General features: G+C 42.4%; 2 protein-coding genes across 10 annotated transcripts in view; both read right to left on the bottom strand.

The window, feature by feature from the left end:
* LOC123971976 (partitioning defective 3 homolog) overlaps positions 1 to 22,157 on the bottom strand; it is a 291,948-nt gene that overhangs the window by 14,599 nt on the left and 255,192 nt on the right. The gene's annotated exons all lie outside the window — the stretch shown is intronic.
* Positions 2,250 to 22,157, bottom strand: part of LOC123971977 (enhancer of polycomb homolog 1-like) — a 27,254-nt gene continuing 7,346 nt past the window's right edge. For 2 of the 4 annotated variants that reach the window (XM_046051132.1, XM_046051128.1), the window contains 13 exons: positions 16,766 to 16,925; positions 12,428 to 12,573; positions 11,985 to 12,191; positions 11,148 to 11,296; positions 10,760 to 10,907; positions 10,335 to 10,499; positions 9,802 to 9,891; positions 9,279 to 9,427; positions 8,462 to 8,889; positions 5,963 to 6,084; positions 5,708 to 5,846; positions 4,288 to 4,762; positions 2,250 to 3,847 (listed from right to left, as the gene is read on the bottom strand). In XM_046051132.1, the coding sequence (XP_045907088.1) occupies positions 3,775 to 3,847; positions 4,288 to 4,762; positions 5,708 to 5,846; positions 5,963 to 6,084; positions 8,462 to 8,889; positions 9,279 to 9,427; positions 9,802 to 9,891; positions 10,335 to 10,499; positions 10,760 to 10,907; positions 11,148 to 11,296; positions 11,985 to 12,191; positions 12,428 to 12,573; positions 16,766 to 16,865 (2,391 nt within the window). In that variant the 5' untranslated portion in view covers positions 16,866 to 16,925 and the 3' untranslated portion in view covers positions 2,250 to 3,774. Of the gene's footprint in view, positions 3,848 to 4,287; positions 4,763 to 5,707; positions 5,847 to 5,962; positions 6,085 to 8,461; positions 8,890 to 9,278; positions 9,428 to 9,801; positions 9,892 to 10,334; positions 10,500 to 10,759; positions 10,908 to 11,147; positions 11,297 to 11,984; positions 12,192 to 12,427; positions 12,574 to 16,765; positions 16,926 to 22,157 lie in introns of those variants that run through there. The other 2 variants (XM_046051129.1, XM_046051133.1) reach the window with 2 other exon arrangements.

Raw genomic sequence — 22,157 nt, 5'->3', positions numbered from 1 at the left:
AGCAACACTGATTGACAATCAATTTCACATGCTGTTGTGCAAATGGAAAAGACAACAGGTGGAAATTATAGGCAATTAGCAAGACACCCCCAATAAAGGAGTGGTTCTGCAGGTGGTGACCACAGACCACTTCTCAGTTCCTGTGCTTCCTGGCTGATGTTTTGGTCACTTTTGAATGCTGGTGGTGCTTTCACTCTAGTTGTAGCATGAGACGGAGTCTACAACCCACACAAGTGGCTCAGGTAGTGCAGCTCATCCAGGACGGCACATCAATGCGAGCTGTGGCAAGAAGGTTTGCTGTGTCTGTCAGCGTAGTGTCCAGAGCACGGAGGCGCTACCAGGAGACAGGCCAGTACATCAGGAGACGTGGAGGAGGCCGTAGGAGGGCAACAACCCAGCAGCAGGACCGCTACCTCCGCCTTTGTGCAAGGAGGAGCAGGAGGAGCACTGCCAGAGCCCTGCAATATGACCTCCAGCAGGCCACAAATGTGCATGTGTCTGCTCAAACAGTCAGAAACCGACTCCATGAGGGTGGTATGAGGGCCCGACGTCCACAGGTGGGGGTTGTGCTTATAGCCCAACACCGTGCAGGATGTTTGGCAAATTCGCCCTCGCACCCTGTGCTCTTCACAGATGAAAGCAGGTTCACACTGAGCACATGTGACAGACGTGACAGTCTGGAGACGCCGTGGAGAACGTTCTGCTGCCTGCAACATCCTCCAGCATGACCGGTTTGGCGGTGGGTCAGTAATGGTGTGGGGTGGCATTTCTTTGGGGGGCCACACAGCCCTTGATGCGCTCGCCAGAGGTAGCCTGACCGCTATCAGGTACCGAGATGAGATCCTCAGACCCCTTGTTAGACCATATGCTGGTGCTGTTGGCCCTGGGTTCCTCCTAATGCAAGACAATGACCTCATGTGGCTGGAGTGTGTCAGCAGTTCCTGCAAGAGGAAGGCATTGATGCTATGGACTGGCCCGCCCGTTCCCCAGACCTGAATCCAATTGAGCACATCTGGTCTCCATGTCTCACTCCATCCACCAACGCCACGTTGCACCACAGACTGAGTTGGCGGATGCTTTAGTCCAGGTCTGGGAGGAGATCCCTCAGGAGACCGTCCGCCACCTCATCAGGAGCATGCCCAGGCGTTGTAGGGAGGTCATACAGCCACGTGGAGGCCACACACACTACTGAGCCTCATTTGGACTTGTTTTAAGGACATTACATCAAAGTTGGATCGGCCTGTAGTGTGGTTTTCCACTTTGATTTTGAGTGCGACTCCAAATCCAGACCTCCATGGGTTGATAAATTTGATTTCCATTGATAATTTGTCATTTTGTTGTCAGGACATTCAACTATGTAAAGAAAGGAGTATTTAATGAGATTATTTCATTCATTCAGATCTGGGATGTGTTATTTTAGTGTTCCCTTTATTTTTTTTTGAGTAGTGTCAAACTGAAGCAGACAGAATTTTACTCAAATTAAATGTCAAACGTAATTAATCTTAATTTATGCAACTTGAGCCAACAAAAATGAAGAATGGAAATTAAACAATCTCCAAGAGGCACAAGCACCTCCATTCATTCAAACTATCACCACTGGGCAGTTTTGTTCAGCGATTTGACTGAGGATGCTTCCACTCCAGATGGACAAAATCCAATATAAAGAGCCATATCTACATACAATTAAGAGCTAGGTACAGCAGTGACAGAATGCAGGTAGTAAAAAAAAAATAAATAAATCAGTCAATGGTGAAAGTACATTAAAACATCTCATTTTAGAAACTAAATTTTTAGTGTTAGAACGGGTATGTTCAGCCTTTTTAAACAAAACTTTAAATACAGAGACCTTACAGAGTCAAACCCTGTGCATTGAACATTCTGACCTCTGACTTATCAGGAGCTGACCCAAAACTAACCAGCCGCCGCCACCACCACTTTAAGCCTTAAAAATGATAGATGTTGGTTTGCTGCCAAAGCGGCTAGCAGAAAGATTTCTGCTCACTTCTAACATTCATGTCCTTTCCTGAATACAGACACATGAACCAAAACCCCGCAAACAGATGAGATTGTAGGTGGTTGATTACAAGCTAAAGGGGACAGACAAACAATCACAGCCAAAGTTTGACAGCATCTGGCTGGTGGGTGGCAGACATTCCCCGACAAGACATTACTACACTGCATTCAAGATTGTTCACTTTGATACATTAAAAGACAGACGACAAAAAATGAGACATGCTAGTCAAAACACATAATGCCCTGGATTTTTATTTCATTTTGTGACAATTCAAGAGGATTCTTAGTCTTTCCGTGTGTGTGTGTGTAGGTCTACAAAAACAAAAACTCATGAATCAACTGGGCCACTGGAATGGGCATTGGGATTGTGGTACAGACAAAGAAAAACTACAAGTAGCCTTGTTCAGTACCAAACTCTTCACAGAAGAGAGCGATTTTTTTTTTTTTTAGGTTTTTTTTTCCCAAATGAAGGCACCCGATAACTTGTGGTTCATGGCCTTGCAGCCTTCTGGAGAGTTTTTTAAAAGTAGAGCGATTTTTTTCTTTTCAATTAATACATGTTTCTTCCTTATTATGTAGAAGCTGGAATGATAAATGTCAGTTACTGCATTTTTTTACTCCTATTTTTTTAGATCACAAGTAACAAAAGAATGATGTCTTGAGAGGGGAAAAGTGGATACAAAAATATTAAAGTTAAAAAAAATTATACAGGATGTAGGGGCTCATCTTTTACAGAAAACAAAAGTAAATGAGGCCATCTGGGGCAAACCAGAGACCAAAATCATACAAAAGCAGCATCAATCAATTAAAAAAACAAATTATATAGTGCTTAGATAAGTCAGAAGCTTCCCTTCTGGGAAAAAGTCTTCATCCCCAATGTTTTGTTACTTGTCTCAGGAATAATATATGTATGGAAGAGCTTTGTGGAAACTGATTAACCCACTGACAAACTGATGCCTACAACAAACAAATTCACACCTGTCGCCGTCTTCTACTGCCCTGCGCCTGAATCTGTATGAGTGCATGTCTCCATGGATTCAATATGACACATGGGAACATCATGGAAGAACGCCCACAAAAAAAAAACAAAAAAAAACAGGCGAGCTCCCGGCCATGTTCACAACATCAAAAAAATGTGTTTTTTAATCTAGCTAAACACTGACTACAGCACGGGGAACCAGTGAGGGGTACAGTTGGGGGGGGGGGAGGAAAAAAAAAAAAAAAAAAAAAAAAGTAAAAACCAAAAACAAACCCTTTGTAAACACGGCACAATAAATAGATCAAACAGCAGGTTCCGCACCATGCATGTGAGGACATACATTTTTCTGTGGTACAACTTTCACACCTCATACTCGCATCAGTTGCAGTTTGTCGTTTTCTTTTTAATTTTGATTTTTTTTCCTCGAGTGCAAAACATCACAAATGAACAGTTCTGTATTCAAGTAATGTTATATACAAGAACAGGGGGTGGGGAGGGGGTATTACAAATATGCAGTACTGTACATATAATTGCCATATTAAGAATTTACAGACGATCTCTTATTAACAGTAACAAATAGGGAAATGGGGTCAGAGGGGAAAAAGAAGTTGTACGAGACGAGCATTGCAATTAAGTCCCAACAGAGTTACCATGGAAACCCAGCCTTGCCGCGCTCTTTCCACCATCACTTGCTTTCACGACTACCGAACGATGCATAGCACCTAAAAAAACAAAAAAAAAAAACAAAAGGACTTGCTTCCCCCCGTGCTGCAGACGCGAGGCTACGTAACCTCCATGGCCATTGTGTTCTCTGATAGACTGTTCAGTGCTGGCTTGTCTTGTTCATGGTTCTCCCTGAGGACAAAACAAGATGAAAGTAAGAAAAACAGCAAATAGCTGGCATTTAAAATTACTACATTAATGTACTAATCGCCACTGCAGCAACTTAAAGCAGTTATCTGGGTCATCTCATAACCTGAACTATTAAGAACCTTGTGAGGCTTTGATACGAGGGTCTTGTTTATGTTTGTTGTATTTTACAAACTGGGGTGTTTTGGATATACACAACATTAAAAAAGGACAATTGATCTTGACTTTAAAATTAAGTTCATTCAAACTCAAAAAAGGAACAAGAGCTAGTAATCAAAAAGTAGAAGTACTTCCATCCAAATGAAAACAGCTGTGTGTAAATATACTGTAGTAACTTCTAAAAGACTATGGATGGGGGATATTTTTCCTGGCTGACCTGGTCCACCCTTTAATGTTCTCACAATGGTTGCATGTTTTTTGCTCACCTGGGCACAATGTCCAGTGGCGAGGCCGAGGCCGTAGTGACCTTGGGTTTCTGACAGTTGGCGGTGGCGGCAGCTGCATGGGCGAGCTTTAAGGCGGATGTTGACATGGTGGCGCTCAGCGTCCGGGGGGCGTGGACACGCTTGCTGGCGGGAACACCCATACGGAGGCTGTTGTTGTTTCCCAGCAGGACCTGAGTGGTGGCGGTGTTAGTGGTGTTGGCAGGGTGGGCGGTGCCGTTGTTGTTACTGGTAGTGGAGGTGGAGCTGCTGGTGGTGCAGAGGTGAAGCGATGTGGGTGTCAGGGTAGTGGTGGGTGGAGCCGGGGCAGCGAGGGAAGGGGACGCTGTGCTTGAGAGGTGCAAGCCCTTGTAGACACCTGAGGGGTGAAAAGATCCCGGGTGATGATAGGGGGGGAGAGGTGGTTGGTGACAGGGGTGGGGAGTTGGGATTTGAAAGGTTTTGATTATCAACTGTTCTTTAAAGGGGGGGGAAAAAAAAATCATGTTATCTATATTGGAAACTTGAAGCACTAAATGCAATGCAATATGGGTATTTAAATACATTTTTTAATGTGTACATGGTAATGCTATATTAAAAATAAGCTGTTGAGAATGTGTGCACAGGTTTAAAGGATGCCATGTTAAACCAGCTCAATGCATACTTTAACTTTAAAACTGCATATTATTAAATATCTACAGTGAGGAAGGTCATTTATGAGCTGCATTTATTCCTTTTCACTAGACTCACAAAAGAGATTAATCATTAGAATACAAATTATTTCACAGTGATTATTTGCCTCTAAGTTTTTCTGTAGTTTTATCTGTAAAGGGCAGATCCTCAGTGCACCGTGTTCATCTGCAGAATTATCTCCAATGGAAATTCCATTGTCAGTTATCTCCTAAATCCTGCAGCTTTTGTTCAATCTGCTTTGCGCTCTTATCTGTTCTTTCTGTATACCCTATTATGAACTGTAATTACTTTACACTCATCGTTTGCTTTGTCTCTTCGGTGTCACAGTATTGCACATTTTGAAGTGCACTTTAAATTGTTTTGTTTCTGTAACTTTGTTGTTGCACTATTTATCAAAATTAATATTTTGGAGGTACAAACAATCAAACTGGGAATTGTTGGCGTATCCTGCCAGTAATGAAACATTCATTACTGTCAGGATATTTCAACATTGTGGTTGAGAATAATCAAGATGGTCAATCAAGTTAATCCTTCAGACCAGTGACCACCTCATTGAATAAAATTACTGTGATGCAAGTTTCCTCATATTACATGTGGAGTTTCCACCACGCTGCCTAATGAGGTTTTGTCTTATTTACAGAAGACAAAACATTTTCGGCTGTCTTGTCATTGTCTCTTTTTCAAAGTCTACAACCAAGCCTACCAGCAGTTGTCTGGAGGGTTGTCATACCTGAGGGAGAGAGGACACCATTGACTCCGCCTCCCAGGGCTAAGTCCTCCTTGGTTTTGAGAGCCAGCAGTTGGTCGGCGGTGACTAGGGCTGAAGCGGCGAACTGAGCGCTAGCCTGGTCCAGTGTATTGGCCAGGCCCTGTCGGAAGGAGAAGAAAGCTATTTAAGTCACTGATGAGGAAAAAAAAAAACACAAAAACCTCAGACCATGTTCAGTTTGTGTCTGACAACCTGGACGGACTGTGGGATACTGACATGTGTGCTGTTTGTAGTGGCGGTGCTGTTGGCTTGCTGTTGCTGCTGGATCTGCTCCAGCTGCCGTTTCTGCATCAGGCCCAGCTGCTCCTGATGCTGCTGGTACTGTTCGGCTGTGAAAGCTGAGAGACAAAAGTTTGTTACGAGAGTTCGAAATGGATTTCAAATGCTGCTTTTAACACACTGTTTCTACTAATACCCAAAGCCAAGAAGACACATGCAGACAAATTCACCTCCATAAAATGTTGCTAGATGTAAATGCAGAAACAAAGCATGAGTAGTGTGTGAAGAGAAGCCACAGATGTGCTGAGTCTGAAAAACCTGAACACCTTTCTCAACATTTACAAGATACTCTACTATAAGTACCAGACTACTTTGGGAAAGTGAAACAACTTTTCTGCTGAAAAACATGATGGCCTGGTGATGGACAGTTGTGAAAGGAGGCTTGAATGATAAGCACTGAGCCGTTCAGATAGACCAATCACACGGTGTATGCGGCATGCAAGACATGGTCATTAGATGCAGTACAGCTATTTTTGCTAAACTGCTTGACCACGCCTGCTAGCCTCTTGCAAACTGGCAACCCAGTGGCATCAGCTCCACGTAACACTCTGAAGCATCACTGTCCAAACAGAAATCTCAGTGATGCATGAAGCTGTCTGAAACCCACTGTCTTTGCCTTTACTTTTCTCTTGAGGAAATCCCAGTACAATAAAACATGGACATAAATATCTGTTTTCAATTTACTTATGGTGAATGAACCAGCAACTTTTCCAGCACTGCCAACTCACTCTGTGGCTCTATGGCTCCGAGTACAGCAATGCACAACACACACCCACCCAATACTGCCTTCATTGTTAAGGCAGTTGCCAAAAAGACAACTAACAGGGAAACGACACTGAAGTTCACAGACTTCAGCGGCGAGACATTTTCTTCAGCTCGGGAGAACAAGAAAGCTTGTGTGTATGCAAGTTCCTCCGTGGTCTTATTTGCGTCCCAGGTATTTATCCTGTGAATAACATGGTTTTAAGTCTTTCTTTACTGGCTTTCTATTGATTTCAAAGTCTTATTCCCGCATTTCAAGGTATTACGTGGCTTTGTGTCTCAATGAAGTATTGATCTATTCATTCTCTCCGAGTCTTTCAGTTCTCTACTTCACAGGTTCCACGACTCCTCATCACTCTGCAGTTGGAAGTCACAGCTTGTACTCCATCTGGTACACACTTCATTCTTGTTTCATGCAATCTGCCTCTGTCTTATTTAATCAAAACAGAGCACCTATTAATTCAGCACTGCTTACAATCTACATTTACTGCTGCTCTCTGCAGCCTTAACCGCTACTGTAGTCACTCTGCACAGATGGGTTACTTGAGTTTCTTGCTAAATCTCTTGTTCATTATGTCTATCAGTTTTTCAAGAAGAATTCAGTACGCAGTTGATTTTCCTGCACATCAAAACATACACAACTCCTGTAAACTGCCTGTAGAGACATCAAGACACCAACTGCCAGACTGCCATCCCAGTACCACCACCAGGGATCTGTGGCATTTAGTTTGTATTCAACGCTCCACGCCTGTGTCTACACACCCCATCAAATTGTGCATCTCATGAATTTATTTATCAAACCCAGTTTTAATTGACACCTTGTGGACTGGGTGGGGTGGGAGGAGACGCAATGTGAATGCCAGGCAACAGCTCTATTTGATAAGCAACAAAAGCTGGAAGACAGCAGGAATAGTGTCTGTTTGCAGTCTTTTAATTGGAGGACCAAAGAAAGAATGATCACCACAATCCAGAAAGAAAAAGGGGGAAAAAAGAAAATGCGATAATAAACAGGAAGCAGTCTGACCTGTGCATCCTTTATAATGTCATGGATGGATAGTTGCTAATTACCTCCATGATCTAGCTTGGCTCTAAAAAGGTCCATTCACCCAGAGTAGTACACTGACACACTAGTTGCTTTTTATGTGCCCCGGTTTTAAACATCAATTAAATTTCATTTAAGCTTTTAGTATTCAAGAAATACATTTCAAAAACTCAAGAAACTAGTGTTTCCATAATCCACAGACCTTGCAAACAGCTTTCATTGAGACTACATTTTACAGGAAAAACAATCCAAGCGACACTTGATTATCCAGTAATTGGGACACTGTGGGAAAACAAACTTAACTTTTTTTAATCTCATTTTTCAAGGTTTTTCCTCAGCACAAAATTGATTTTCAACCTCCACTGCCAAACAGTTGGCATGGCTAAACACCACTAGGGCTGAGGAAGTCACTGTTTTCTATTTGTAAAATGGGGAAAAATTACTATAAAACAAGCTCATAGGTAGAAGACAAGTGGTGTCAGTGGTGTGTGTGCGCGCGCATGTGTCCTGTTTTCAGAAATAAATAAGGTCACTCATCAAAGCAGAAATGCCCTGCAACCCCAAAAGTTAAGAACAAAAACAGTATCTGACAGAAAACTTCCATAATGTTTGAAGGCAGCCAATCCACTTACCAGCAATGGGTGCGGGAGCGGGGACAACCCTTACAGGGCGTTGGGAGCCAAAGGGCCGTCCCCCAGCCGTGGAGGCCGAGACTGGGCGCTTCAGGCCTCGACTCAACTTCCTGAATAGCGGGTGGGCATTGTCCAGCTCATGTAGTGGTAGTGTCCGTGGTCTAAAGTGCCTCCATCGACACGACTTTATATTCAACAGTATCTGACTGAGGTCCGTGGAAGAGGGAGAGGAAAGAGAGGAATTGAAGGAGGAGGAACTTCTGTCTGAGGTATTTGTTTCTGAGGTACTGGCAAACTTGTCGGTGGCCGGCGAACGTGAAGTAGTTGTAGGAGGAAGAGGAGACGGGGGAAGAGGCAGGTCAACCATTTCTGGATCCAGTCCGTGGAAAACGTTGTCATAGTCCGTGTGCGCCCTGTCCAGCAACACCCTGCGAGACAAGGAGAAGTTCAGGTCTTGTGCTTGGACACTGGATCAATACAGATAACCAGCCTAATTTGTCAGACATTTTAACAGCTTCTTTCTGGGGATATGTAAAAAGCCTTCTTATAATAAGACTAGTACTTCAACTACTAATTAATCAAGTACTTCCACGTATGTCTTTAAAGAACAAGAGTAAATGAGGAAAGTTGAGCAGTTCCTTCCTTCCTTGTTGACAAATACAAGTTGTCTGCAGCTTCAACTATTAGCCATCATTTCCTATGAGATTTAAATTCATACAATAATATGCTACATCCAACATACCACTGCACAAGCCATTAAGAAGTTTATAGCATGGGACAAAGTGCTAATATGCTAATCTGACGGAAGTTAACTGACCTGCCGCCTCGTCCCATGCGTCGTCGAGCCATGCCAAGACAGCGCCGCGGCACTGTGAGCGTGGTGAGACTGTAGCGAAAGCGAGCTTCTGCAAAACCGTCCTCCCAGGGTCCACACCATGGCCAGCTACCCACACGATCCTGATGAGCCTGGAAACAGACAGGATGCTGATCGTCACTCGGGGTACACTCACTTAATCTGTGACTTGCTTTACTGGACTTAGTAAAGAACTTAGTCCACTGTGTGCTGTGAAATAAAATCACTTGCATGTTGAGATCAACTTAAATCTGTAAACTGAATATTTCACTATTTATTCTCCTGCTGGAAATAACCCTTCTTGTTATAATATAACAACTATGTGGATAATTATTCATGTTCTAACCAGTGCTTGCAAAGAGCATTTAAAAGCATCTACAACCTCAGGGCACCACTGCTGGGACATCATGCCCCCTTAAACCCACCACAGTATAAAAGTAAAGCTCTGATATGCTTTTTATTTCAACTGGATTACCACAGTACTTACAGCGTAGTACTGGCAGCCTGCCTTCCTGCGAAAGGCATATGCACCGTCTGGGTCGTTCTCCTCCTCTGCTTCTGATGAGCCCGAGTGCAGCTGTGGACACAGATGTTAGAGGTCAGACAAAGGTCACTGGAAGAGCAGAATTTGTAACGCTGAAGCCACAAGGCTTAAATACATTAACCAACCACTCGCCTCATGTGGTTTTGCAGATTTGAGTGGGTTTATCAGCACAAAGGGCAGAGTGCAGTGACAGAGGTCAAACTGTTCAGCAAGGTTTTTTTAGCTTGGTAGTCAAGTTATTTGACAAGTTATTTCAGGACATAGTAGCGCTTGCCACTTTGTTAGAAGCATCATTTCATAATCATGTTTCTAGAAATAATGAAAAGGGCAATACACACAAAAAAATCAAAATATGTATAACAATAAATATTACCCAGAGAATTTACTTGAAGAGCAAACATGTGCAAATGATAGTGTGTGTGAGATTAGCGGTCTTGTTTGCTCTGCATAGTGTGCTTGGCTTTGTAAGAATGTACCTGGGAGAAGGGCTCGTCATCTGAGCTGGGGAAGTCGTACTGGTTCAGGTCCTTGGCATTGAACACGACAGGACCTGGATGGTGTGGGGTGCCTGACGACAGTGGCAACACCTTCTGCTTCTTCTCATACTTCCTCTTCTGACGGGGAACTTCGGTCTTCTCAGGCTAAAGGAGGAAAAAAAAAAAAAGAAAAATAAAAAGGGTTAGACTTCACAGCACCTTAAAAAAAACAAACACATTTAGAGACAAACTAGAGCAGTCTTTAACCTTGTACACAGCCCTCTTAAAATATTTTTATTCTCAAGTTAGTCTGTAAATGTGACTGGTAATGTTACACATTTAATGTTTTTCTAACCAAACTTTTAACACTTTCTCCAAATTATCCAGTCCAGTGTCAGAATCCTGTTCTTAACAGTGAACCTCACCTTGGACTTGTAGTCCTTGAGGTCCATGTGGTCCTGGTGTCGGTACTGGTTGGTGAGAGGGACCAGGGGAATGATCTGCGGCCTCACCAGCGCCCGCTCAGCCAACACCTCTGCCATCACCTCACCACCGTAGTCTGACATGACGTTTCTGGAGCAGAGACGGGAGAAAGGATTAGCCCGAAAGACTTTCTTTTGCATTTTTGTTACCTTTTAACATCAATTAAATTTTTGGTCAGAACAGTTCCAAACCGCACAGCAGTACTAGGCTTTAACCATTCTTTTATGTCCGAGCAGTCACTCCCACATTTTCTTTTTTAATGTCGCCACCCTGTCAACGTTTCATTTCTGTATCAATGCATTGTGGGCGCAGCCCCGAAGGCAGGCTCACCTCTTCTCAAAGATCTCCAGTGTGAGGTGCAGCAGCTCTCTCTTGCTTTTCTCCCGCCTCTTGATCATTTCCAGGATGGTGACAGCTCGGCTGAGATCCCTGCGTAGCTTCAGCATCTTCTCATAGGACGCCTCGTCATTCTTACGGTTCTGAGTTTTGAAGGAAGGAACAGGTTTAGGCAATACTCAACAAAATAAAAAAATTATTAGAATTTACATATTTATATATGCGCTAAACATTTACAAAATTGTTTGGATAAACACAAACAGGTTCCTACGATCGAGTAAACATCAAGGCCAAATTCTTCATGTGACCACTTGGTGGCATATACATCCTTTACAAGCAGGTTGAAACTACTGTTTCATGGAGTCAGTGTTTGCCCTGTGTTCAGAGTACTGCCACTAATTAAAAATAGTTACTTTAAAGAGGTGCATGGTTTCTCAGACTACTGGGTCACTTTGGTAGGTTGGAGCAGGGGTGGAAATTAACACCCGCCAAGTTCGTTAACACAGGGATTAGGGACATTCATTGGTTGTTTATGTACATTTCGTGTTTGACTGGAGTAGATATGTAAGGGGGTGGGCGTTGGGGGATTGGAGTTGGGAGCTGTCAAGCCCTGCTCTAAGGACCTGGATTGTTTTGAAAACTGGATCAAAACACAGTGAAGCTGTGAAATCACAGTGTGAAAATGTTTTCCTGTGAGGTGTAAACCTGTCTAACATGACAATATTTCCTGCTACATGGTATGAGTGTGAACCAATTCTTTGTCCCAATTCAAAAACAACACCAACACAAAGATCTGGTATGAACTGCCACGAGTATGTAAAGACTACGGACCTTCCTGGTTTGCATCTTCTCTGTGCGCCGTCGGAAGGCCACATAGGGGTCACTGGTACTGGAGCCGTCCCGTTTCTCCTGCTTGACGGTGGGGATGAGAGAGTTGGCCTTGCTGTTTTTCCTCTTGCGGCTCCAGTAGTCAAAGACCTCCTTGATGAGCTCATCATCCTCCTTCAGCAACAGTTTGGCTTCCGGAAGGCTCACCAGCTAAGAAATGCAGACCGGAGTTACATTTTGATAATTAAGATGCATTTACACGGAGGTGAGGGAGACGAAACTGGTGCCACAGGCTTTTATACTGAGGCTGTTTTACCATTAGATGATGTCAAATTAGGTATCAGTGTTTTTCAGAAGCTCACTGTGCATTAGTCTAAGGCATTTCATGGGGCTTTCTTTACAGCTGGCTGTGTTTCGGGGCAGATGGAGACACAAATGGTGCTGACCTGCTGTCCACTGCCTTTCTCCAGCCGGTCAATCATCTCCTCAAACTGCAGAAAGCTGATCTCCATCTTCTTCTTCAGCTTGTTGACAAATGCATCATCTTCCGAGTCCAGATCGTAGTCGGGCTGCTCTGTGTCCAAGCTGAAAGCTGCAGGGAGGTCGAGAAACAGGAAATAGACTTTAGACATGGATAGATGGGCAAATACTAAAACAGGTTGTACAGGTCAAGTTGTGGACCATATTAGCACATTTCTTTAAGCTTTATTCTTCGGTCTGTGTGGCTTTTAAAAAAAACAAACAAGTTGTACATGTTCATGTCCTCCTTGTCACTCTTTTGTAATCCCCATATTGAGAAGAATTTGCTGCAACTGCTTGCTCATGCTTGTGGGGGAAGGTAAATTTTTGTCATAACATTGATGCATTCAAGTGCTTTTTTGGAATTTGACATAGATGACCTCACTACACTGACAGCAAACTGAGCGGTCAAAGTTAAAATTCAGTTTAATAGGTCTGTTACTGATTATCTAGCCAGTTTCCAGCTAAGTTTACTTAGCGTCACTGCTGAACAATCACTGAAATACCAGATGCAGACTTTTTATGAACCTTAACTTTAATGTTGGAGATGCATCATAACACACCAAAAATCACTTCTCAAACAAATTACAGACAGACGGGTGGGTATAATTTCTGCGTGCAGGCCATAGTGGCTAACAAATCCCTGGTTTTGTTTCAGAAACATATGGATGGTTGCTTGGCTGTCATGACTGTCAAGGCCGCTCTATACAAATGCATTTTAAAAGTCTTTCAGTATACATTTAGTGTCAGTTTGTGTTTACTGCTCAGTCACACAGCCAATGTACGAAGAGATGTTTACAGTACATCTTCTACTCCATAACACAGAAGAAGCAAGGTTGCCACCTACACTGTCCATATTTAGGAGTATTTCAGCTGTGCTACATACCTCTTATCAGACACATAAAAACCATTCGTCCTACACTATGAAATAAAAACAAGCCTAAAATTATTCACCCTTAGACTGATGACATATTGACCAAACTGCAGTACTACTACACACAATGACACACCGACAAACTTTGAATATGCATTTCAAAAAGCTTTCTGTGCTGTCCAGTCGGTCAACACTACTGCTCCCTTTGCGTGGAACTAGTGATTGGAGCATTTTGAACATATTAAAAATAGAACGTGCCTGTGTCTGCAGACACACAACCTTAACCAGACCTAAAACAAAAGCAGCAGCTGTATGAATAAGTGACCATTGAGAAAACATATCCAGTCATATTGTTACAGACTAAAAATACAGTGGCGACCGAGCCTCCTTTCTGCAGAAGATATAATATTCATTAAACTACACAGGACTAATGGCCCGCAGTTAAGTGGAATAAATAAGTGCTTTAGGAGTACAGCCCACCCCAGTTAGGGACACACTGGATAATTATCAGGCATAATTGCACCAGATTTGCCTTTTCAGACTGAAAGCTTAAGGACTTACCAGACAGTATAGAATATCCGACAGTCACATCTAACCCAGTACATCACAGACTGACCAAACACTTTATCAGAAAATGTAATGTTGTCTGCATTTGTGTGTGCGTATATGAAAGCTAAATAATGGGCACTGAATACTTCTGCAGGTCAAAAGATACATCAGAATAATTTTAGCTGAAGCATAAAATGTGACTCTCCGCCCTTTCCTAATGGTCTAGTGTAGCGCATGTTCCTGTTGCAAAAACAGAAAAAAAAAATATACCAAATGCTATCCACTCACTTTGGTTTTTGCTTTATTAAGTCATCTAGTTTGTCTTAACCCTCAGTGACCGGTGAGGCAGTCATGTCAAACCACATCAGGCTAATTCAAATAAACTCATTTCCTTTCTGATTCTCAACATTCACCTCTAAACTCCCAGCCAGCAGTATTTGTCTTAATTCAGCAGTGTCTCACAGCAATGTTGCCACAAACAAATAACCAGGCTTCCATCATGCATAGCTACTGTACTTACCCAAGTCTAGATTAAATTAAAGAAAAATCGCTTGCATACTGAGCTGCCATCAAGGCAAAGGCAGATGAAATATATTGTTATTGACAAGACTAAAAACAGCAATCTCTGTCACCAGGGCAACTACAGTGTCTCCTCTATATGCATTCAGAAATGGCGGTGCGCCGCTGCTGAATCACGACCGCCACTACAAAAGTTTCCCACGATCATTAAACTATGCGCTACAAATGTTTTCACTCGCACACTGTGCGAGCACGGCAACACTCAATGCTCGGCTCGCTTCCTCTCCTCGTTCTATGCAGAACATACTTGACAGATGGTGCTATAAGAGCAGCGTAACTCTGAATCAGGAGGTGCGTAGCGAGTGTTTGATTGTCAGAGGGGCAGAAAGTGACGGTGAACGCCAGCGGAGGAAAATATTCTGGCAGTAAATGTATGGTGTCTGTTACAGTGTGTTAGCTTCTCAAGACCAAGAAAAGTCTGCTGTTTCCCACCTGCTGGAAAAGTGAAGCCAACTTCTCCAGCAGCTACATAGCTGCTATGTAACTTACCATTAGCTCAATTTATAAAAAGTAACTGGAGGCTGTATTTTATTACTGCCTACTTGTCCAATGTTGAGAACATCAGGTACAAACTTAGACTAAACTGACGTAGCCTGCAGCTCTGTCCTGTACAGACTGAATAAATTACTTTTCAGTTTTCAGTCTGAAAAAGTGGTTTTGGAAAAGAAAGGACGGAGGTGACCAGAGGAGCTGAGGTTAGTAAAGTTAATTAGTGATGCAAACTAGTCCTCCTCAGAAGGGAGGAGGTTTCTCATGTTGCCCATTTTTCATATTAATGTCTACAGATAAATGTCAGAAGCTGTAAAATGAAGACACCAAAGGCAAACATGAACAGTCGTACCTATAATGATTCTGAGGTCATTAACAGGGCTTTCCTGTCGTTAAGGCTTAGGGCTGATGCTCAAAACATGCTGTGCCATCACTGTAAAATCACTGTGGAGCAACAGAACCAACCAAATTACTTTCTCCAGATCTAAAGGTTGGAGTTCCTCCAGTAGACTGATCTTTGGCTGTTTATTATCTGCTCTAGCTTTTCCAACTATTTGTTCAGAGATATGGTGAAAATAATGGCCCAATATGATGTGAAATGACATATTTTTCATTGGAAAACATAACATTTTCTTGGGGGGGCACCCCCAAACCCCCCGACCAACACCAAAACATTCATCTAAAGCTCACATTAAACTAGGAAAACTGCAGTTTTAAGCTATTCTAATGTGCATCGCATGCTCATGGACACAAGAGCAATGATGCTGAGACATGTTGTGTTGGGGTTTTATATTCAGACAAAAAAAAGGGGGTCGTGCTTTTTGTCCTGCCCCCACTGCTGAAAAAATCCTAGAGGAAACACTGAACTATATAAGATTTTGACTAGTTTACCTATTTTTAGAGACTCGTTTCCTCACAGGATTTACAGCACATCAACGGCCACCTTGTAAAATGCCAGTACATGCACAGTGGCATAAAATGCCTACTCACAACTAGACAGACAATTACAGTTTTAGATATTTTGGTACAAACTAAACTTTCCAGAAGTGGAAATGATCAATTCTGAATTCCCTACATTTCAAACTGTCTCTACCTCTCAGGAAACCCTGAAAAAAAGAGCAATTTGACTGGGAAAAACATTAGTCATTTCAATTTTCAACTGATAACAGTGTCTGTTTAGGGTACAGCAAATTGCTTTCCTTTGAGAAACAATCACGACAACCACTTGTGACAGGGACATGGTTACTGAACTGAGCAATCTAACAAACACATTTTCTTTGATATCATTACTGAACTTGGCAGTCTCGCCAACTCATCTACCTTGACAAACATGACAACTCAGTAAAAGTTCACGAAATACATGCCTGATGCCATTGTACGGATGACTAGCTGTCGGAATCAAAAGACCTCCTTTACTACCTTGTGAATCACTGAACAGACTCGCCATTTTAGTCTTTATGCATCCACCTTCATAAATCCTGATTGACCGTTTTACTTTTAATGCCACATGGGTTTAAATGTCATTTCAGGTTGCTCGTTATAGCTGTATAGTCAAAAAGCTAATGTAATGAAATGTTATAGGTCTAAAGTGATGTTTAAAAATTAAAAGTCTCAAAACTTCTGATAAACAGCCCTCAAGTGGATAATGCATTCAAAATAATTGAGGGAAACACTATTAAACCTAATGGAACATCTGAGGTCCCTAATCTGCTACATCAAACTCATTTTCTCCGCTTACTGCATCCCATATTTGCCATTAGAGAAGCCCACTTACGCTGTATGTGAATTAGCTGCTTTGGCATCTTGAACTCCCCAGGGTAGAGGAATTCGTAGTATGTGATGTTGCTTTCTGCCTCGGGGACCGGGATGACCATGTTGTCCCGCTTCTCGCCATAAACCTGCTGTGCTGAGATGGCCCGCTGGAGATGGTGTTCCTACAAAGACACAGATGAAGGTGAGACAACTGGACCGCTGAGGACGGATGTGTTCTTACTGGAGATTATGCACGACCTATGGCTAAATACCATTCAAACAAAACGACTGCTATGAAGCTAGCATACTGGATAAATCAACTGGTGGCACACAGTTGAAAAACTATTTTAAAACTAAATCTGGGACCAATATGAAGGTGATAAAAAGTTTTGAACCACTGTGATAGGGTATGGGCTTCTCCAGCTTAGTTCATTCAGACACTTTGTACCAAAGAATTGACCATTTATAGAAAATACTTTTACAGTTACTTTTCAGGAAATACTCTGTTTTGAAAGCTTGCTTTTAAAACAATCCAAGCAGAAAAAAGCAGTGCAAGTCTAATATTAGCTTATTGTAGATTATATCTCAGTGTATGTGTCGACCAATAAGTCTGCAGTACAGAAATGCAAAAGTAGGTGTGAGGTCATGTTGAAACAGGGTTCCCATTACATAGCTTGTCCACTACAGAGCAGTAACAAGTTTACTTTTCAACTACACTCTGCTACCTAGTATGCCTCTTGGTCATAACAAAAAGGGTACAAAGTTGTCCCAAATATCAACGGCCGCTTTAAAAATCTGGATGTCATGCTGTAGACCTGCAAAGATATGATTGGATGTCACTAGTCTGCTAAAAGCAACACCTCTGTGAATGAGCCAGTGATTCTTTAAAAGCTAATGCCAATCATCTAATGCAAGCGTGACTGAACACTAAGCTCTATTAATCAATGTGCTACAGCAGTTTAATTTAGTTAAAACTGACAGATTTATAGAACCATTTATAGCAAACACAAAATTACAAGTTTCTCAGCATTAAGTTTGACATCACAGCCTCGGCCCGTTCAAAAGCAAAAGCTGAATCTTCACATAGGACTGCAAAACACAAAACAATCCAAATAAATTGTTCAAACAGTTCACAAACTTAAGACCAGACTGTAAAGCAATTGTTACAAAGCCAAACATTGCCCTACTGAAACATAATATCAAGCCTGGTAAACTTTATCAAAGGGGGGTGGGGAGTAACAAACTGACTCACGTCGATACCAGCCAAATATCCACCTATCGTGCACACTGAGTTGCAGGAAGAAACTCGTGATTATCCAGTTACACAGTAGGCAACATTTGGTTTCTGCACAACATATTGAAAAACCCCCTGTATCACAAACAGGACTACCGGGTGGAACAGAACCATATTTAAAACATTTCATGCTAAAATCTACACTGCCATATGAGTTTTAAATATTGAATCTTCAGGTTGCATTAAAATATATGCATTTATAAATCTCTTTGTTTATATATGTGATCACTAGCACCATTTTCATGCTCATTCCAGATTAACAAATGGGCCTACAATGATGTGAAGCAGCTGGATGGAAACAAATTTGAACCTGCCTTCCAATCACTTCATCTCAAGAGCGCAAATACAGACGACAACCCGACACTGTTTTTGTCTCCAGCATCAATTGGCCTTATCTACCCGCCACAAGTGTGAGGAGTGCCTGCCGCTGCCAAGCCTGCTGAGGGGTAATGTGCCGGAAGGAAGGCAGACAGGCTGGATAGCTGACTAACGGGTTTGCTGGCGGGCTGCTTGTCTGAACCGTCCCAGTCAGCCTTAGTAGTAGAGCCTTTGGCCCAGAGCTGGGCAGTCAGCCACTGGCAGGCAGTCTGTCAACAAGGCAGCGTGCCGCCGGCCTCGTACAGCAGCTCTCTGGAGAGAAGGTGTGTGTTTGTTTTCCCTACGGCTGTCAGAGACACAAGGGTAGCAGGGAGGGTACAGGGAGTGAATATCTGTGCCTGGGGATGGTAGGCAGAGTGAGTGAATAAGTCAAAAAGAAAGTATGTGTGCGTGTGCACACTTCGATAAATAAGACACCATTTGAGTACAACTGGTCTGTTATGGTTGCATTTTTCTATGAAAAGCAACCGACTTTGCTTACTGCCAAAACATGGCATAGTCACTGTGTGTAACATACAAACACTGAGATATACTACAGAAGCAAGTATTGTAGCGCTTCAGTCAGATTCAGCTTTATGCAGTGGAGGTTCTCAGAGGGACATCAGTCTGGATTGGATTGTAAACTTCACTAGGTCTGCCATGTTCCCAAGGCTGATACACCTTATGCTGTTCCTGCAGTAAACTCAATTCTGCAACTGACACTTAAGTCCCTGCTTCTTATTCACAGGTAATGTGAAGATATATAGCAGTTATACTACAAGCCCTCCTGGCTATGTCTGTATCTCAAATGAAAGCATCTGTCCAACATGCATACACGGCCAATCCCAGTGTGCAATTGGCCAGTTTTTTAAGTTATTTTTATAAATGACTTGTAGCAGTGCTTCGCATTGGTTGAGGATTTATTTGTGGTGGTCACATGGCTGCATCAAGATTTAGGTAAGGTTGGACAAAATATTTCACAGTATGTGCAATCATAATACAGAACGTACTGAGGAATTTCAATTGACAAACCGTATATAGATAAAACATCCACAAGGGAATGTTAGTTTTGGGCTAATCCAGTAAATTAAACCTCTGAAAAATGTCAAACATGCTGTAATCAGAATTGCACGCAAAGATCTCTGTATAAATGATAATCTGAGGCTGTCACACGTCCGTCAGAGGGGTTATATATATATATAAACAAATCCTATGAACTTATTCACAAGCTACATACTGTGCATCAATGCATATTTTCCACCAATCAATCTCTACTTACAGCTGTAATTCCATGGAGGTATTGAAAGAGAAATACTTGAAAGGGTCACGCGTTTAACTAGTAGATGGTATTAATCTTTCCAAAACTTTCAGGTACCCATGTATTACCAAGATTTTTATACTTACTTTATTGCATTATACTTCAAAGCCTACTTTTACAGCACTATAGTAGCACTGTATACTGAGGAATATTATTTAACTGCAACTTCTGAACATTAAACAGTAGTTTGGTGTGGGTCTGGTAGTGTGTGGGATTCGACTGAGCAGCCCCAATACATCAAAGAATTTAATACTTTTATATATAAGCTGGTTATGTAGGTAATTTTTGCAGCTCAGTGCTCAATAACAGCTGGATTTTGTTTTATTGTAAGCTTCCCTGGTACCGCATGATAGCCAGAGGGAAAAGGTGACTGTGACCCAGGTGACCCAGGTGACCCATGAGTACAGGAACATAAGGACGGCAAACTGCTTTCACTGGTTAAAAATCAGCTAAAGTGTGCGTTGTCTCGGAAAAATATCCAGAAAAAAGTGAAGTTGATCATTGCTGAACATGGATCAATTTGTGCCTTTACAAAAATTAAACGGCACAAACGGGCAAGCCTTTCAAATGCAACAAGATTTTTCTTGACACTTTCACTGAGACTTTATTTTTATTGATTGAGACAGCGTATCACAATTACCAACTCACAATCTTCAATCACAACTAGCAAAATTGTCACCAATTATTTCATTGTCAAAAAAATAAAAATATATAAAAAGGGAGGTTACCTTCTAAAAGGCAGAAAGTAAACTTTATATACTTTCAGTATACCATCATGTTGTTTGTAGTCATCTAACATTTTCAATTTATTTTATGGTGTCCCAAAGCACTGTGTTCATCAACACCATTTGGACTTTTGGGGCTAACGATTTTCTACCGTCTGTTTTACCCGAGGCAAGTGATTGTATTTTACATTTATAGCTCCGGTGATCTGTTCAGAGGATGTGGCTACTCTCTTAGCTGGAGAAGCTGCTGTGGACTGGCCTTTCAGTGTTATTCTTCCCTTAGGCGTTTGCATACAGAACCCAAAACTCTTGCACATTCAACCCAACATTTGCTTTGACCCCCTCTGTGCATGTACGCTTGCATAACCTTCGTGTCCCTATCTGATTCCCACTGAATAATTCCCCCGGCGGACGCCTAAACCTCCGCATCTACTTCCTCGGGCCTCTCCACAATGAGGGAAAAACTCATAAAATCAAAACGGCCTTGAGCAATAACACGTTGGCTGCCAAACCTAATCAAGCAACATGTTTGTTTACTTTCCCGGCCTTGGCTATTTGCCTGAGAATAAATAAGACTTAGATTGAGGTGAACAGTCAGAATACAGAGCATTGGCTGGTGCCCTCACACACATGCACAATTTTTCCTCTCGGTCTTGCTTTCTCACACATGAACATAGGAGTCCAGAAATAGCCTTCTAAAATGACCACATCGATCACTGTCAAGTCTGCTGAGGCAGCCAGAGCCTCCTCCACCTACACCAGTCTCGCCTCTGACAGCTACTGTCCCAGACACTGTAAATGCCACTTAACATGATGGACAACCGCAGGGGATGGTCGGGTAGGGCTGTCGAGGGATGCATAGCATAGCAGTAGAAAGTAGTTTCATGCACTGTGTGGGAGAGGATGATTTTTAACACCCAGCGTAAGTGGAGTGGGAAATTAACAGAAGCCATCAAACTGCACTTTTGGCCGTGGCTGGTAAATTCCCGACAGTTTTGTAAAGTAAGTTACATGAATTGAGAAACTTTCCATTCCTCAAGTTAATATGGCTGTTAAAAAAAAAAAGTCAGACAGAAGCAGTTACTACAAGGAAAAATATGTTTTTCTAACTTGAGCGTAGGCCCACTGTTGCATAATAATGCAGGGAAAACAATTAATCACAAACAAGGAATGCACATCTTCCATCCATCCATGTGTCTGAGAGGAAAATTCTTGAATCCATCGTTTATTTTCAGGACTTGTTCCAGCTGAGGCTCAAGTACTAAGAAAACTTGCAGGCGATTTAGATTTCAGAAACCTGCCTGGTGTTAATTCCCCACGCTGCCCACATACGCGTCACTACGAAACTGTTAACAGTGAAAGAAAAAGAGGGAAACAGCTGACAAAGGTAACTTTCAATTTTACAGCATGTAGGCTGCAGAGACTTTGGACAGGTGACATGCCCCACATTCCCACCCAGCAAGGTCACACAGTGACAAACTGCCAGAATGAGTGTCTGTCAGTGTGTGTGTGTGTGCATACAAGAACTGCGTCTGGCAAAGATGCAAACACAACAGATGCCTGTGGGGTCCCACCAGGGCTGCAGACACTGACCTCACTTTCACCCAAACGTAAATACAAGACAAAGTGTCTGGCCCCAAAACAAACACGCCGCACGTGCTGAGAGAGTTTCAGCGATTACGACTCTTCAGTGGAGCCAGGCTACATACACACCGCCTCT

Source organism: Micropterus dolomieu, linkage group LG06, assembly GCF_021292245.1.
Source record: "Micropterus dolomieu isolate WLL.071019.BEF.003 ecotype Adirondacks linkage group LG06, ASM2129224v1, whole genome shotgun sequence".
NCBI lineage: Eukaryota > Metazoa > Chordata > Actinopteri > Centrarchiformes > Centrarchidae > Micropterus > Micropterus dolomieu.
This window is presented reverse-complemented; position numbering and strand designations above follow the sequence as displayed.